Genomic DNA, 15,348 nt, shown 5'->3' with positions numbered 1-15,348 from the left:
TGTCCCTTGTGTGTAAATGTTGTGCTGCAAGCATGTCTGTCTGCAGGTATCTGAGAATGTGCGTGTTCAACTGTCCAACATTTACTTGAAAAATCAGGATGTATTAAGTCATAGAAAAAGGTTTTATGCGTGTTGCATAATCAGGAATGTAAGTTCTGCCAAAATTTAGGAGCTTGTTTGGTAAAGTCTTTATTAGATTTACCTTGAAATTGTGGTTTTGTTGGTCGGGCCCCCAGACTATCTCAACCAATACTAGAGTAGGTCTCCGCGATAATCTCTGGCAGCTCAGGTTCTTGATCCTGTTGAGGAACATCCCGCAGCTGCATGTACACTGCTAATGCGACCTTTTCCTCTTTAAGGTTACTTAAAATAATTGAGGATACTGTGGCAAAGTTGCCCATTAATTGCATCCCCAAATCCAGGGCCTGGGCAGCCCTATATTCATCTTGAATTTGTTTCAACACTTCCGGTAAATTGGCAAGTATCAGTGCACCGTGTGCGCTAGTATAGAGCATGTCAAACACCGTGCCCCATGTATTACAGTTATCTATTGTGGGAACCACCCAAAATGGCAAGCACGTTGTTAATATTCTGTGTTTATCCTGAGGCCCCGCATGGGGAAATATTGCTTCCGGTGCATTTATTTTCGGAGCTAGCCAAAACGGAATTTGTTCTCGTTTGGTGGGTACCTTACCCATAATAGAATGAACAGTTGCGAGATTAATGCCTGGCGTTACTGCATGTGGTTGAGTATTGGTAATTGTGCAATTATCCATGTATCAGGGGCAGTCTGCAAGGCGGTAATAAAACCAACTTAAGGACGGACAAACGTAACGCATTTACCGATGATAAAGGATTTTTCAAAGGCCAGCCCACAGAGCAGTGAAAGTGATGGGTGTGTGGTTGGCGTGGTTAAAAGCCCACAATGCTTACTACAGATCAAAGCGCTTGCGCATTCACACTAAAATGTCTCAATACGCTATGTCTTTTTTTATTAAAGCACTTCCTTCAGCTTAGTACGTGACTTAATGCCTTTAAAACCTCACTCTAATGGTCAATCCGCCTCCAATTCTGCTGAAGCACACGACTATCTGGCAGGCTATGACTTTTTAGCCAGCACTATAAGAAGGCATATGCTAGTTTTTTTCAGTTTTCTTTTTCCACTATGTTTTCAAATGAATGAAGGTGTTAATGGAAGTTCCATATTCTGAAATATTTCTACAAGATAAATCAGAAACAGTGCAGCAAAGTCGCCGTCGGCTACGACAAACGTATGCGTCTTTTCCACGAGAAATCTGCTTATTTGTATTATTTTATTCAATGTGTGCTTAGTAATTTATCTGTTAATGCATAAATAATTTTAACAGCTCTAATCCTATTCAATGGTCCCAAGTGTTCGACTCCTAACCGAGCCCTATTGGGTTTCGGAGTTATGATTCCTGTTTCACACTCAAATCTCCCTGGCTGGAGCATAAATTACTTGACAATATTCCCGTCTGAACCATCTAGCACTCACACACACACTTCCGCTGCATCTGCTCGTTAATGCAGAATGATAGGCGCTTCACTTTTTAAAACACATTTTTAGTTTTTTTTTTTAGTCCTGCAGTTCATAGATAAACAAGGAAATTCTGGATGCACTCTTAGGCTTCCCTCCTAAACACGTTAAAACTTTGTTTTGAAGTACCGTATTAAAGGAAAACGGTATTACTACATCGGTACATGGAAAGGCATGTGTCTCACGTATATCTCTTTAATTTAATAAAGCAATTTAATAAAGTAATTACAGTAGGTTTAACATTTTCTTATGAAAGTACATGTATAACAAAACTCACATCTCTACTAAGGCAAGGACAGATTATCCATTTTGGGGTTCATTTAACTGCACTGTACCAAAAAAGTTATAAAACCTAAAACACACAAAAAAGGAAGGTTGTTTCTAACCGGACTAGGCTGGTCTCTTTCCTCCTAAACAAAGTTCTTGTCAGTGTCGCCGGAATAAAACAAACAATCAAAAGATGCATTGACTGCACTAGGTCATAATAAAAAAACAAAAAGACGCGGCCACCGCTGGAATCTACGACGTTTGTTTATGAAACAGCCAGTTAAAGTTAAATAGGACGGATTGCTCGGTTTGTGGGTAACCATTCCCAAGCACTCTCAAGGGAACACAAGCAGCTGTTTGCTATCTGTTAGCATGCACAATGGACTCAAAGGTGCTGGAGCGCAGCCACAATTAAGGTGAGTGTCTTTCTGCCTTCTGACATACCACAAATCTAAGAATAAAGACCCATATGTGGTCTGACCAAGGACTGCAGTCTCACGCCAGGGATCTATATTCAAGTGGGTCACATACATCCTTTCACCCAGAATGATGTAAATCTATACAACTGTGTCGTAATTTGAGGGTTGGGATCTATGTAGGTATTCCTATATATTTGGGTTCAGAGTTCTATACTTTACAGTGTTTTAATAATCTCTAAGAACATCAAATAGTTTTTGTGCTATGAGCTATGCTTCTAGTTACTGCATTTAGCAGCTGGTGTAGGGGTGCAAGCACTTCTTTTGTACAATTGTAATCCCACCCCAAGTTACTAAACTGTACTATCACACACTTCCTTAGCATCTGCAGTTTACTCCTGTCCCTACTTGAAGATAACGGGTCAGGGTTCATTCTCATTTCTATTATTGGTTGAGTAGTTTTATAGTCCAGCTCAACGAACAGCTTTTTTTTTTTTTTTTTTTTTAACATATTTTTTGTCACATGACAAGCTTTTCTCCGAGTATCAGAATATAACTTTGGCGTGGATAGTGGCAGAATGGCGAGAGAAAGAGGACTGTGGGAAACCACCAAAATGACCTTTTAATATTTTTAGATCTAGCCTATTCCACAGTCGAAGCTCTTGTCAGCTTACAAAGAATTTACAGGGACTTAACGTCAGTGCACTGCTAACAACCGGTTGGCTTTCCTGTCACTCATTTCCTTGCTTCTTTATCAATGGCTTGCTTAGTATATGTTGTGTTTCAGGTGCTTCTCCACTCACACACCACGTGCTGCTCTATCTCATTTATGTGTTTCTCTTTCTCTGTGCTCCATATTACTCTTTCTCATCCGTGAACTTTCCCCTCTCTGCGCTATTTCCCTTGTTTGCTGCTTACCTCACCCCAATGATGTTGACTCCTTCATGTGCTCCCTGCTCTGCTCTCATCTGCCTCCCCACTATATTACCTTCCCTAAACACTCTCCTCTATGTGTTACTCCATTGATCCCCCACCTCCCCTGTTCCATTTTACACTTATTTGGAGGCCCAGACAGTGTTGCTAGCCCAGTACACCAACGCTTCCACACACTTGCAATATTTTTCTTTGTTATTGAAAAATCCAAGTGGTGCCCACATTCTTAAATCAGTAAAAAAAATAAAAAAAGGAAATGGCTCTTGCATCAATCTGTAGATTTGTGCATATGTGAGGTTACGCGCACACCTACAGAAACGCATCACTGCTTCCTTTTACAATATTAAAAGAACACTAGCAATAAATATTGCTTTTTACCAATGCTGTTCAGTGTGACCCAAAAGCATTGGCAAGGCCAGTAGGTCCCAACAATGAGACCTACTCCCTTTGCCAATGCTTGTTTAGCATCTGACTCTTTTAGGGAAGCTGGGGTAAGGAGTCAAATCTTACTCCAGTAGGTGGAGTAGCTTACAAATATAAACATGCAATACTTAGGTAACAGATACAAACGTCAATATTGTGTCAGTGCTTTACTTATGAAAAAGGACTTTAATAGCAAGTACCTAAAGAGGAAGTTTAAAAACTAGGGCACAAAACTAAAAAGCACCTTCTGGGCAAGAGACTGGACTCAAGATGAGCACGTGGCTCCTATGTGCTAGGCACTATGAATACAGTCAACAGTGGGAGCTGTGGACTATTTAATCTTATAGTGAAGATGTCTAGGTCAACTCTGGACTGCCTGGAAAAGACAATGGGTTAAAGATGTCAGAGAGACACATACAGCTACAACCTCTGTAAGGGGCTGTCTGGCCTTCTGAGCAAATGGTACTGATGGCAGCAACATGAATTTTAAGAATGCAAACAAATCAACACCATAACTCCAATGCACAAATAGCCCACAGCCCACACAAAGCAAATGCCCCTCAGGGATGTGGAATTCCTATTGCCCGACGCCCGGGACATCTTGTTTGGGGTCAAGGGCAACAAGTTTTTATGTTTACTTTGTCCTTGGGACAAGTAGGCCCAACCCTCTGCAGCACAAACCCTTTGGCTGCCTGTTTACAGAGAGTGGAACTCTCTGCAGTTGAGGTAATGTGTTTCCAAAAGATAATGCTGTTCGAACTTGTATTTATGGTTCATTATTTGAAAGCCTTCATTATTAGGGCGAGTGCTGTAAATAAATGTTTTAAGGTCACACTTCACTACTGACGTTGGTTCCAGTACAAAAAAAAAAGTGTATACACATGTTTGAAAAGTTTAGGCTATGAGGCTAAGTATAATGATTCCAGAATGCTCTCTGATTAGATGCAAATGAAGTGTCATTTAGTAAAATGTTTTGATGCATGCTAGTATTTCCCAAAAATATTTCTAATGGAAAATCAGCGTAACCATTTTCAACACGATTATGGGAAGCATGAAAATAAACAAACACTGACAAAGCCAACTGATCTGACACATTTTATAAGTCTTTTAGTTTCATCAATGCGTTTCTTGTTTTGACATGGCTTTTATAACACTTTATTGTGAATGTCACTGTAAACATTTTTTACAGAGCAGGCAGCGGTCCTAAGGCACCACTGCCTGCTCTGAAAAAATGAAACGAAACATTTAATTTTTCGTTTTTGTAATGCATCTCGTTTTCCTTTAAGGAAAACGGGCTGCATTACACAAAAAAAAAAAACTGCTTTATTGAAAAGCAGTCACAGACATGGTGGTCTACTGTCTCCAGCTGGCCACCAACCCTGTGAGGGCCGCCATTCGCAAGGGGGTCGCAAATTGCGACCCACCTCATGATTATTCATGAGGTGGGCATTTGCGAAGCCCTTGCGAATCACAGATGGTGTCAGGGACACCATCCTACATTCGGATTTGTGACTCGCAAATTGCGACTCGCTTTGACTCGCAATTTGTGGGTCGCAAATCTGAACCTACCTACATGTGGCCCCAGATTCTTAAAGAAGGTCACAAAAGTGCACCCATGGTATGTCGTACCCCTATAAAATATTTGTGAACTGTATTTTAGCATGGGTAAATACGCATGTGTAGATTTGCTCATGTGAAAATCTATTGAGCATTTGCAAGTTCATTTTCCCTCCAGCCACTTTCTTCCCAACCCTGGAAGAAGTTCTAATTCTGCCATTGTCAGGAGTAAATGTCCAACCTTTCTTATTATGGGAAAATATTAGAGAGAAGCTGGTGAAAATCTTTAAAACATGCAGGTTAGTAGGTTTGCAGACTCAAAGGCATTCCAGCCCTGGGACTATTGCTTACTGCTTCCTCCAGCCCCAGTATTCAGATCTGCAGAAAGGTGGCAAAATAAGGAAATTGCTACAGTAGGGATTGAAACTGCAAGTATTCAAGCCCTACTATGGTAGTAGCCCTGGCATAATCAGAGAGGTTATTATCAGAGCTCTTACATAATGAGATTGCTGCCATAATTTGGCGCCACACTACATGGCACCAAAAGGACAAGTAGATCATTTTACAGGACAAGTAGATTTGAGAAGCAACCTGTCCCCTGGACAAGTAGATATTTTAATAAATTCCACACCCCTGGCCCCTACTCTGTGTCTGTCTGCTGGTGCCTAGTTGTGGTCAGAAGCAATTCCAAGGAGCCCAGGGTCCAAAAACAATATGGACCATAAGGTGGAGGGCAAAGGCAGGTTTGTGTGGCAGTACACACTAGGTGCCCCTTTAGAGATGGCAAAGATGTAGAGGCTTATATTTTGAGAATTTCCGGTCAGGTCAATACTTTCTGGTGGCAGAGTCCCCCCCAAATGGCAACAAATTAACCACTGGGGTGGATGGGTGTATGTGTGTCATTTATTTTTATCCACAGCTTTAATTTGAGTTATCTCTGCAACCAGGTTAGCTAGAAATATGATTTAAACAGTTTCAAACATTGCGTAAATTGCTCCAACCAACAAGATCGCCCACAGTCCAAGAGTTGTGGTCTAAATTTTAATCAGACCTCAAAGTGATAGAGAGGATAGTACAGCCACCTGCAGTCCGAGAACAAAGCAGGTTAACACTTCTCAGTTTCAAATTTGATTAAGCATGTCTGGGACCCAGAAATCCTCATTGGGCATCTTCCTGGGGCAGACTTGCCCATCATTTTGTCCCCAAGCAGGCTTTTAAAGTCAGCTGCACCTGGAATGTTGTCTTCACGGAATAAGTCACTCTTCAGGTCCTCAAGCCTCTCCTCTCTCCAAGTTCCAGCAGCAGGGACGTTCCATAAACTTTCCCGATTTAAGCCCAGTCTGGAGAGGTAAGTGGCAGTCAGGCAGAACTTCCATGCTGATGGTTCCATAATTTTCTCTTATTTTTCTTCTTATTTTTTCTATTCTGGAGTTATGTACAAAAATGAATCACGTTGCTTAATGGTCCCCATGCAGCAGTTGGTAGTATATAAGCCACAGAATCACAACAGACCTACAGAGGGATGGGTGACCCAACAAACCCTAGGTTATAATTTTCTGTTTAACAGCTCTAGAATAGGATATGTTGAGTAAAGGGCCCTAATTTCAGGGACAGGAGGGCGGGATCTGGGGGGGGGCGTGGGGATGCTCAGGTAATAAGAGTGTTGAATACCATCTTCAACAGGCAGCTTTTTTTTTTTTAGGTCTTTCATGAATCTGAGATAGTTAAGTTAGTCTCAACAAAAGCGTCAAGACCAAGGTCCGATGCTGGAATATAAGGCCTCCTTGTTGGAAAATCTATTTGCTAAACAACGTACTGTTGAGAATTCCAGTACGTAAATATCTTTAAGGATCAGACCGTATCATTTTGGTGAAGCTGCATCATTGTTTTTTAAAGTCCAGGTGCTATTTCATCCTAGGGGTGCATTCTTCTAATTCAAGGGACCCAATATGGTGATTTCTCTAACCTGCAGACCCCCCGGATACAGATGTGGACTGGCTTGGGTGGATGTGGAATGGCTCTGACTGAAGGCCAATTTAACACAAGGATAATTAACAGAAGTGGCAGATTTGGGTTCACTTTGCTAGGAAAAGTCACAGCCACAGCACTGCCCAACTCAACATCCAGGTATTACTAGTTTCACAGATGAAAACAGTAGATGCCTATGTGAAGGTTATAATGTATGACAAGAGCAATGACAATCAACAACCAGAGAGTTCACCAAGTTGTGCAATATACATACAAACAGTCACCCTTCAAGTATATCAGAAATTTAATCAAGGCTAAGGATCTTGGTCACTATAAGGTGATTAGAACTTTGACAAGGAAAACAGTCACTAGGTGATTCCCCACAGAGGGGTTGAGTTAAAAAGTCCTATTGTGTTTGTCTCTCATTATACTAAATGAGACTGCTGGTTTCGAGCAGCAGCACCACCAGGCTGTGGGGAACTGAGTCCAATTCCACACTGTGTGACAACTGCCAGCCTAACTCTTCCAGCCAGCTACCAGTATCTCACCACCACCTGAAAGTGACAGTAACTTGTGGCAGCCGTGCACGCCATTCTGATTTCTCAGGGAAATCGTGATGCAACATATTTCATCCTTTTCTCTCCGTTACATTAGTCTCACACATGCATGGACAAATAGAAGCAGAAATCGGCTAATGTATTTTATTGAATTAACTACTTTCTAGATAAAATAGCATGTACTGAAATGATTAGGGTGATAAAACAGAATAATAGCAATGTGGTGACAAGGAAAATGAAACATAAGAAAAGTCCCACCATAGTGTCAGAGTACTAAGTGACAGGATTCCTTCCAAAGCCACTAAGGTACTACTAGAGCACAGCAGTGTTAGCCTTAATCCACCCTTCAGGTTGACTAGAAAGACACCATCTCCCATAGCTGAATATGATAGTAGTTAAGAGGGCTGTAAGTCTACTGAGAGTCGTCTCTCACATAAATGAAAAGATGCAAAGTCTCAGCAGACAGCTGCAGTGAAGAGACAGCATGCAGTGGCAATATTCTGTCTGGAACTCTCCCTCTAACAAAGAGGGGGCAGAGCGATGTATTATAATAGATTAGCTGGTGTCCTGAGGAACCAGCCCTAATGTAACATAAGAACGTGTATGGTTTTTGTGAAGTGACAAAGATTGCAATGTTCCACTTTGTACTGACAACATAGTGGAGACAGCCTTGAGCAAAGCACTGAACGAGAATGTCTGAGTAAAAGTAATGAAGACATTTTCTGTACTAAAAGTGTATGAGATAAACGAAAATTAAACATCACCACAGAAGAGAGCTTCTGATCAGAAAATAAAATGAATAGTTGCTACGCTAAATGGCACAAGCTGCAGGCCTGTAGCTAAAATAGCATGCCCCTAAAAGCTACTAAAATAACCTCATGACCTTCCTGTATGACTAAAACTACGTTGTGCCATCACCGTCAGCCAAACTTAGTCTGGTTAGAGGCACCCAGACTCAACAAAGGTGTACTTTTGGGGGACCTCTGACAAAAGATCATGGCCTGGGTGTGGATTAACAAAGTATGAAGACCCCAACACCTAGTTAGATTGTCGAGTCTAAAATACTGAGGGTTTACTGGAAACTCAAAGAGCAGGATGGAACAGGCAGAGGACTTAGACTTTCAACCCAAAAGACTGGGCTAAAAACAACCCATTAAAATACATCCGAGTATGAAACCTACGAGCCATAGTCTATGTTCTTCATGGATTTTAGCATCCTGAGCAAACTTGCATTGTGAATAGAACCCTGCCACTCAACTGCTGGTCCATAGAGACCAGTTGGGATTTATAATACACACATCCCTACAAAAAATAAATAAATTGAGAGGTTGTTTTTTTATTTTCAAATTAAACAGAATAGACGAGGAGTTAGTCATAGCCTCTGTTGATGTTGAGATTTTTCGTGACGCATTGGGCTGAGACAAACTACTCTGAACGTAACAGCAAATTAAATTTGGTCTAGCACTATTTGGATATACAAGACCGTTAGAAAATAGGCTAGGTGGAATTTGAAATATTCATGAAGTACCAGAAACAGTTGTCCCCACATCTATGATTCTGTTAGCTAGCAGTTCATTCAAAAGTCTTTACTTCGGCCAGGGGCCATCAAAGAGCATAAATAAAATACATAGATACATTTAAAAAGAATCACCATTAAAACATTAAAGTAGACAATTTAAGAAAAACAGATAAACAATTAAAATACATGTGTAAAAACTGGGTTCAGGTAAGCAACTTTCTCGGTCTAAGCCTCCAGGTGGACGCTAAATACCTAGAAACAGCAAAAACAATAGATTGTCTAGTGTCACTTCTAAGAACTCTATACACAACCTAATACTCTCTCTCACCCTCAGATTGCGACAGAGAGGCAATATCCAGCTCCTCCTGTACCCATGGTAGCTTGGGCAAAATAGAACAATATGTTCAGCCATTTCAACTTCACCTGGGCAAAATGGGCACGTTTTAAACAGGATCAGAGCTTCTACATTTCCCTGAGGCAGTGAAAACACAAGTTGAGGAATGTCCCTAGATGAAATTTGATAAAGAAGATCCTAGGTTGGGGTGGCTCAATCTCATCCAGGAATGACTCCAGATTATACTCTACATTAAACTCAGTAAAAGAGACAGTTGGGTTACCAGTTCTGGTGGAACTTAAAGTATGTTGCTCAGTATACTGCCAAAAGGCGCTCTAACACCTGCTTTGATACTAATGCAGCGTTTCCTGGGGCAGACCAAAGATTACTCAGCCCAATCTGACTCAGGAGGTCCCTAACTGCCCTAAGCATAGTGATCTTGCTAGCCTCAAACTGCCCAAAGACCTCCTCTATGGCCTTTAAGACAGTGGGGAGCCCCGGAACTGTCCATATTCTCTACCAATACAATAGCATTTTCAAGGCCATCACGTCATTAATATATTTCAACCCATGATCTAACCACAATGGCAACGATGGAGTACTTGCTGGGAGATTATTTAAGCCTCCAATGAACATATTTTCTACTTGACCTAAACTCCCAGCATCAGCAAAACTGCAATGTAACTGCTTCCATTCACCACTAGGAAGGCCGCCATGTCCATATTTTATAACCTTAAATCTACAATGTATTACTATACTTAAAAGACACAGGTAAGAATGCCCAAATTATCAACTGAACATTAAGGTCTAATACCTAGATTGCATATTAATTGGGACCAGTCTGGTCTAATCCCACTGAGCACTCAAAGTAGGGGTCTTCAAACAGGGGCATGGGGGCAAATTAAGCATTATGCTGATGACAGGTCTTTGTTTTAAGCGGAAAAAATGAGCCAAAGTAAACTGCTCTGTAATGGGCCATCACTAACATATTTTGTCATTTTCATCCAAGTTGGGAGTGTGTCAAAAGAAAAGGGACTCCAAATACTCTTCAAAAACCCCACTCCACCCCCAATTCTAATAATCAAACCATGAATACTTTAATACGTTATATTCTAAAGGGGGGGCCCGATTGTCTCATTTGCAACCAGGCATAATATCTGTCCAAACAGACTACTAGCAGATATGTTTGAGGAAAATAAATAAATAAATAACAGTCCAAACATGGGGACATTGCTGCAGCACCTACAGGAAAGCATAATAATGCTTATACCGAATCAGGGTAAGATGTAGGAAAATTGAGGAAAGTGCTTGTTTCACCAATTCTTGCAGACAATTAAATCGACTAAGCCTTTAGCGTAGACTGGTGCATGTTCACACACTACAGGAGCACTGTGACTGAAGTGGACTCACATCAAATATATTGCTCAATGCTAATCTTAGACAACTACAAAATGCAAAGCCCACAGCATGAGAAAAGTATTCTATTCAAAGCATCCAAACAACATATGTGCTGTTTCGACAAGAATGGGGCTATGCCTACAAGTTTAGGAGTGGGTATGGTTGCTTACAGAAATCAGGTTGCTTGTGTCTTTCACAACAGTTGGACCTTGGAGATATTCAGGACCTGGAGGGGTATCAGGCAGGATTGCCTTCTGCTGACAGCACTCTTTTACCAAGACAACTGAATCATTCACTAAACAAACAAAACTCAATCATGTGGTTACTTTTGGATATGAATCACATCTTGAATATTATGGAAGACAAAGTTAAAACAGGAAAGATTCGTGGACATAATACAGATGTTTGTCAAATACACTGAAGTCACCATAGAGTACAGAAAACCTGCATTGTGACGAATACAATGATATTGCGATGGGGTGAAAGACTTTGAAAATAGGAATATATAGCTTCAGATCACTATGGCTTACATCTAGAGGCCTGCTACCAATAGACAAACATTAATCTACAGAGTTTCCTTGGGGAATTTAAGGAAGAAGAAAACCATTGGGGAAAAATGCTAATTTTTCCACTAACTTCTTTATGTCCTGCAGAAGTCCGTTAGAGACCATTTTTTCCCGGGAAACCGAAATTCACATGCCCCATCATCCAGGGAGGTGCACTAGAAAAACTTAAAGTAATCTAATTTTCTAAATATCTCATATGCCAAGACTGAGCTGCAGTGAGCAGTAATTGCATTGCATTGCTAACTTGGTTTCTGGCACAAAAAACAAACTTGCAATAAAGATACAAAAAATGAATTGTATAAAATAACTCTTAAGGGCTCTGCATATTTAACTAAAATCTCCTTCCGCATGCTAGAAAATGAAAAGTTTTTGCAAGGTGTTCCCCAGATTTTTGCTGGCTGTAGAACTCTTTGCATTTTATCCCTGCTAACCAGTAGCAAATAACCTATGCTCCCTTTTAACATGGTTTAATTGCCATAACAGTAATTGGCATATTCAATTTACGGAGAAGTCAATAGTATGTGGTACAAGGTGTAACTAGGTCAAGTAAGGTCAAAGCCACTAATGGATTGAACCACCTAATGTGCCAGCCACTAGAGTGGCACTGTAAATATGAATTCAGCTCTATGATTAACTGGAGCAGTTTTATAACTGCAATTCGACACTTGTGAAAACCCCTTTTGAAAGGTCTAAAACTTTATTTTAAACATTAATAAGTTATCCCTGGACAGGGCTTTTAGCCTATAAGGAAGGGTGCACAGCATTTAAAAGGTAGGCCAAGTAGAAATGTAATATTAAGCAGGTCTGTAAATTACACGCACCCAAAGCTATTTTCACTGTAGAAAGGCTAGCTGTTCTATATAGAAACACTGGAATGCACTAGTATGTTTAATAAAGCGACCTCTAACTAGGGAACAACTAGAAACCCCATTCCAAAACTATTTGGAATATTTATTAAAACCTCAAATCACTGGTGAAGGGAAGATACGTTTAGAAAGTAATCTTTTCCATGCCTACAGTCCTTCCCTATTCACGTTATTTTTAACAGCTAGCTTTTCATGCTGGTAAAAATCAGACCAGGCTACTTGTGAACACCCCACAAAGGTGACTAATCTTACATACAGGAAAAGAATGAAACCACTGCTTGCATAAAGGGAAAAAGATCTAGAAAGTCTGGAAAACAAACTTTAGAATCTTAAGTCATCATAGGTAAGGAGTTCTAAATACATAACTCAGAGTAGTAAAATTAGCTACACTTTATGTACTACACAAGAGTAAGGCTATGGAAAAAACAGATAAAGTTGGACAGCAAAATGCAGGACAGGAAACATGGACACTTTTCAGAATGTGTGCATGTTGGAAGGAAGTTACAATAATTCCACCCAAGATGATGCAGTGAAGTGTACAGATGGGTGCAACCAGATGGCGTATTAGAAGATTATGGATTGATGAGATGTCTTTAATTGTAATCAAAGTGATCAAGATGATTAAACAAAGGTAGGAAGCCTGGGACAACTTGACAACTGAGGCCTTGCTGGGAGGACTGAGCAGAAGAAGAAGTCTATAGAAGGCCATTTAGACAACTAAAGGGTGTGATATGAAGCATGAGAACATTAGGACTAAGTGGTTTGAATATTTGAATATCTGCAAGTGCTAATCCAAGGAAAGATGTCCATCTGAGTGGGAGACCGCAGAAACCTGTAAATGGTTAAACATATTTTTCGCTAAACTCACTATGCCAAAGAATGAACACAAGAAAGTATCAATGAAACAAATATCTTTTAGAAAACTAAAAAAAACTTTATTAACAAAAGAGCGTTAACTAAGCAATCACGTCTGATTTTTTTTTGTTTTAACCAAAAAACTAAGTATGTAAGTGAAAAGGTATGTTTATTGAAAGGTGTGCGTTAGTAAGGGTCAATGGGTGCTTAACAGGGTGAGTGTGCAGATGTACTTCATGACCTTGTGAGCCTTGACTGGTGAACTAATGGACTGACCTGGCTGTCGGCAGAGATGTTGTTCTTTTCCTGCAAGGGGTTTGTGCCAGCATGTACACAAATGGACCACATCAATTCAAAGTGGCACAGAAACGGCTAACCAACATGAATGTATCCAGGTTTTTTCACAATAGTGCTACTCATCTAGCAGGGTAGATTCCAAGTCCTAGGGCACCGTAATCTTGGGCAGATGCCAGTATAATTGTGGCTGTTCTCTCACAATAACGACAGAGGCGGATGACTTTTCCTCTGCACACTAGTCCAGTGGTGCTATTCCACTACAGCAGCAGCTGGATAAGCAGGGATCCTGGACCCAAAATTAGAGAATGGCAGGGCAGTGCCTAAGGAGCTGATCATATTGTGTGAGGTATCCACAGTATGGCTGTTGGAGCCAAGATAACACCCAAATCAGTCTGCCAGTATTGGTATTCTTTGGCAGCACCTTAGGACTAGGCTCCACCCAACAGGATATCCCATGGAGCTAATGTGGAGCAGCCTAATATGTAGAATTGGGAAAGCTGGTTGATGAAGGTAGGAGCAGTGTAGCAACACATGCTAATCCAGTATTTTAGAGAAGCAATGTGCTGCCCTCGTTTAAACCACAGCTCTAACCTGAAGTTATTAACTGTGTTACAAGAGGCAACAAATATCAAAAAGAGAATACAACAGCAAATAAACTTCTTTTGATGGAGACATGTTGACTGCTGGAATGAACATTTTACATCTTGTCTCAGAGAGGGAACGCAATCAGAAAACAGAGGGTTCTTAAATTTTCAATAACATGATGGGAGTTAACTAAAACCAATTACACATTGATCACATTTCAATAAGACCAGATGCAGCGACACATATATATTAACAATTTGGTGTGGTCTTATCAAACACTGATAAACAAGTCTTGAACTGCAAATGCTACGCTGCTGCTGCTGCTGCTGCTGCTGAACAAGTGTCCTGTCAATTTCTTTTGCATTAAGTGTTATTTCTTTGTATGACAGCATGGAAGGCACACCAACTAGCGAGCGCTGCTCTGTGTCTGGCTGCAAGGGACTCATCTGTTCCTGCCAGTGTGCCACCCACCCTCCCCACCAGCTGTAATCCTTCACTGAAATAAGTTACCAAAAGCACAACAGGGAATACATCATGACTGTTTTAGTTGTGTTAAGGGCTGATCCAAAATATCCACCACCCCCAGAATGTACTGAAATTAGATCTCAAAGGCCTATGAAGAACTCTATACTCGGACCTAAAAGTCTAACACAAATTGTGAAAATGTATGCTAAACCGCTGGGACATAAGAATGTTACTCTGATTCAAAAAAACTATCTAGTTTTAAAAATGACAACACTTTTATTCGCCCGTAGACCCCCTACATGCATTTCCCAAAGGCAAAAAGTAACCAATCTTAAAGGCTTTTTTGCTTACCTTATTGCCAGATAGCAAATCTTCCTCTAACAAGTCATCCAGGTCACTGAAAGTAAGCAACAAGTATAAAATATAAACACTTGACACTAAATATGAAAAAGCTTGTAAGCACCAACATGAGGTTATATAGGAATTTTGTCACTGATGATTTAAAAGAAATTGAAAGTAATCTCAACAGTTTAAGTTTTTGATTTTACACTGGAACAAGCCTTGAACACATCTCTAGAAGAGAGTATGAACAGTGTAAATCTAACCCCAACACCAATGTATTTGGTTAAAATTTTGCTGCTATAATCCAACAATGATGCGTTTCATGTTGGCATTTCCCTACTCACTTCCAAGTATTTATGCTATACTACTACTAATGTCCCTTAACATACTCCAAACTGGTAGGTAGAAGTTCTAGATATTTTCAGTTCCTTCTCCTGTTGTG

General features: G+C 40.4%; 1 protein-coding gene across 2 annotated transcripts in view; it reads right to left on the bottom strand.

The window, feature by feature from the left end:
- RBM33 (RNA binding motif protein 33) overlaps window positions 1-15,348 on the bottom strand; it is a 739,069-nt gene that overhangs the window by 641,341 nt on the left and 82,380 nt on the right. For both annotated transcript variants that reach the window (XM_069211143.1, XM_069211144.1), the window contains exon 3: window positions 14,916-14,961. In XM_069211143.1, the coding sequence (XP_069067244.1) occupies window positions 14,916-14,961 (46 nt within the window). The remainder of the gene's footprint in view (window positions 1-14,915; window positions 14,962-15,348) is intronic.

This window comes from Pleurodeles waltl, chromosome 10 (genome assembly GCF_031143425.1).
Source record: "Pleurodeles waltl isolate 20211129_DDA chromosome 10, aPleWal1.hap1.20221129, whole genome shotgun sequence".
In the NCBI taxonomy this organism is placed as follows: domain Eukaryota; kingdom Metazoa; phylum Chordata; class Amphibia; order Caudata; family Salamandridae; genus Pleurodeles; species Pleurodeles waltl.
The sequence above is the reverse complement of the archived record's forward strand: the minus strand, read 5'-3'. Positions and strand labels throughout refer to the sequence as shown.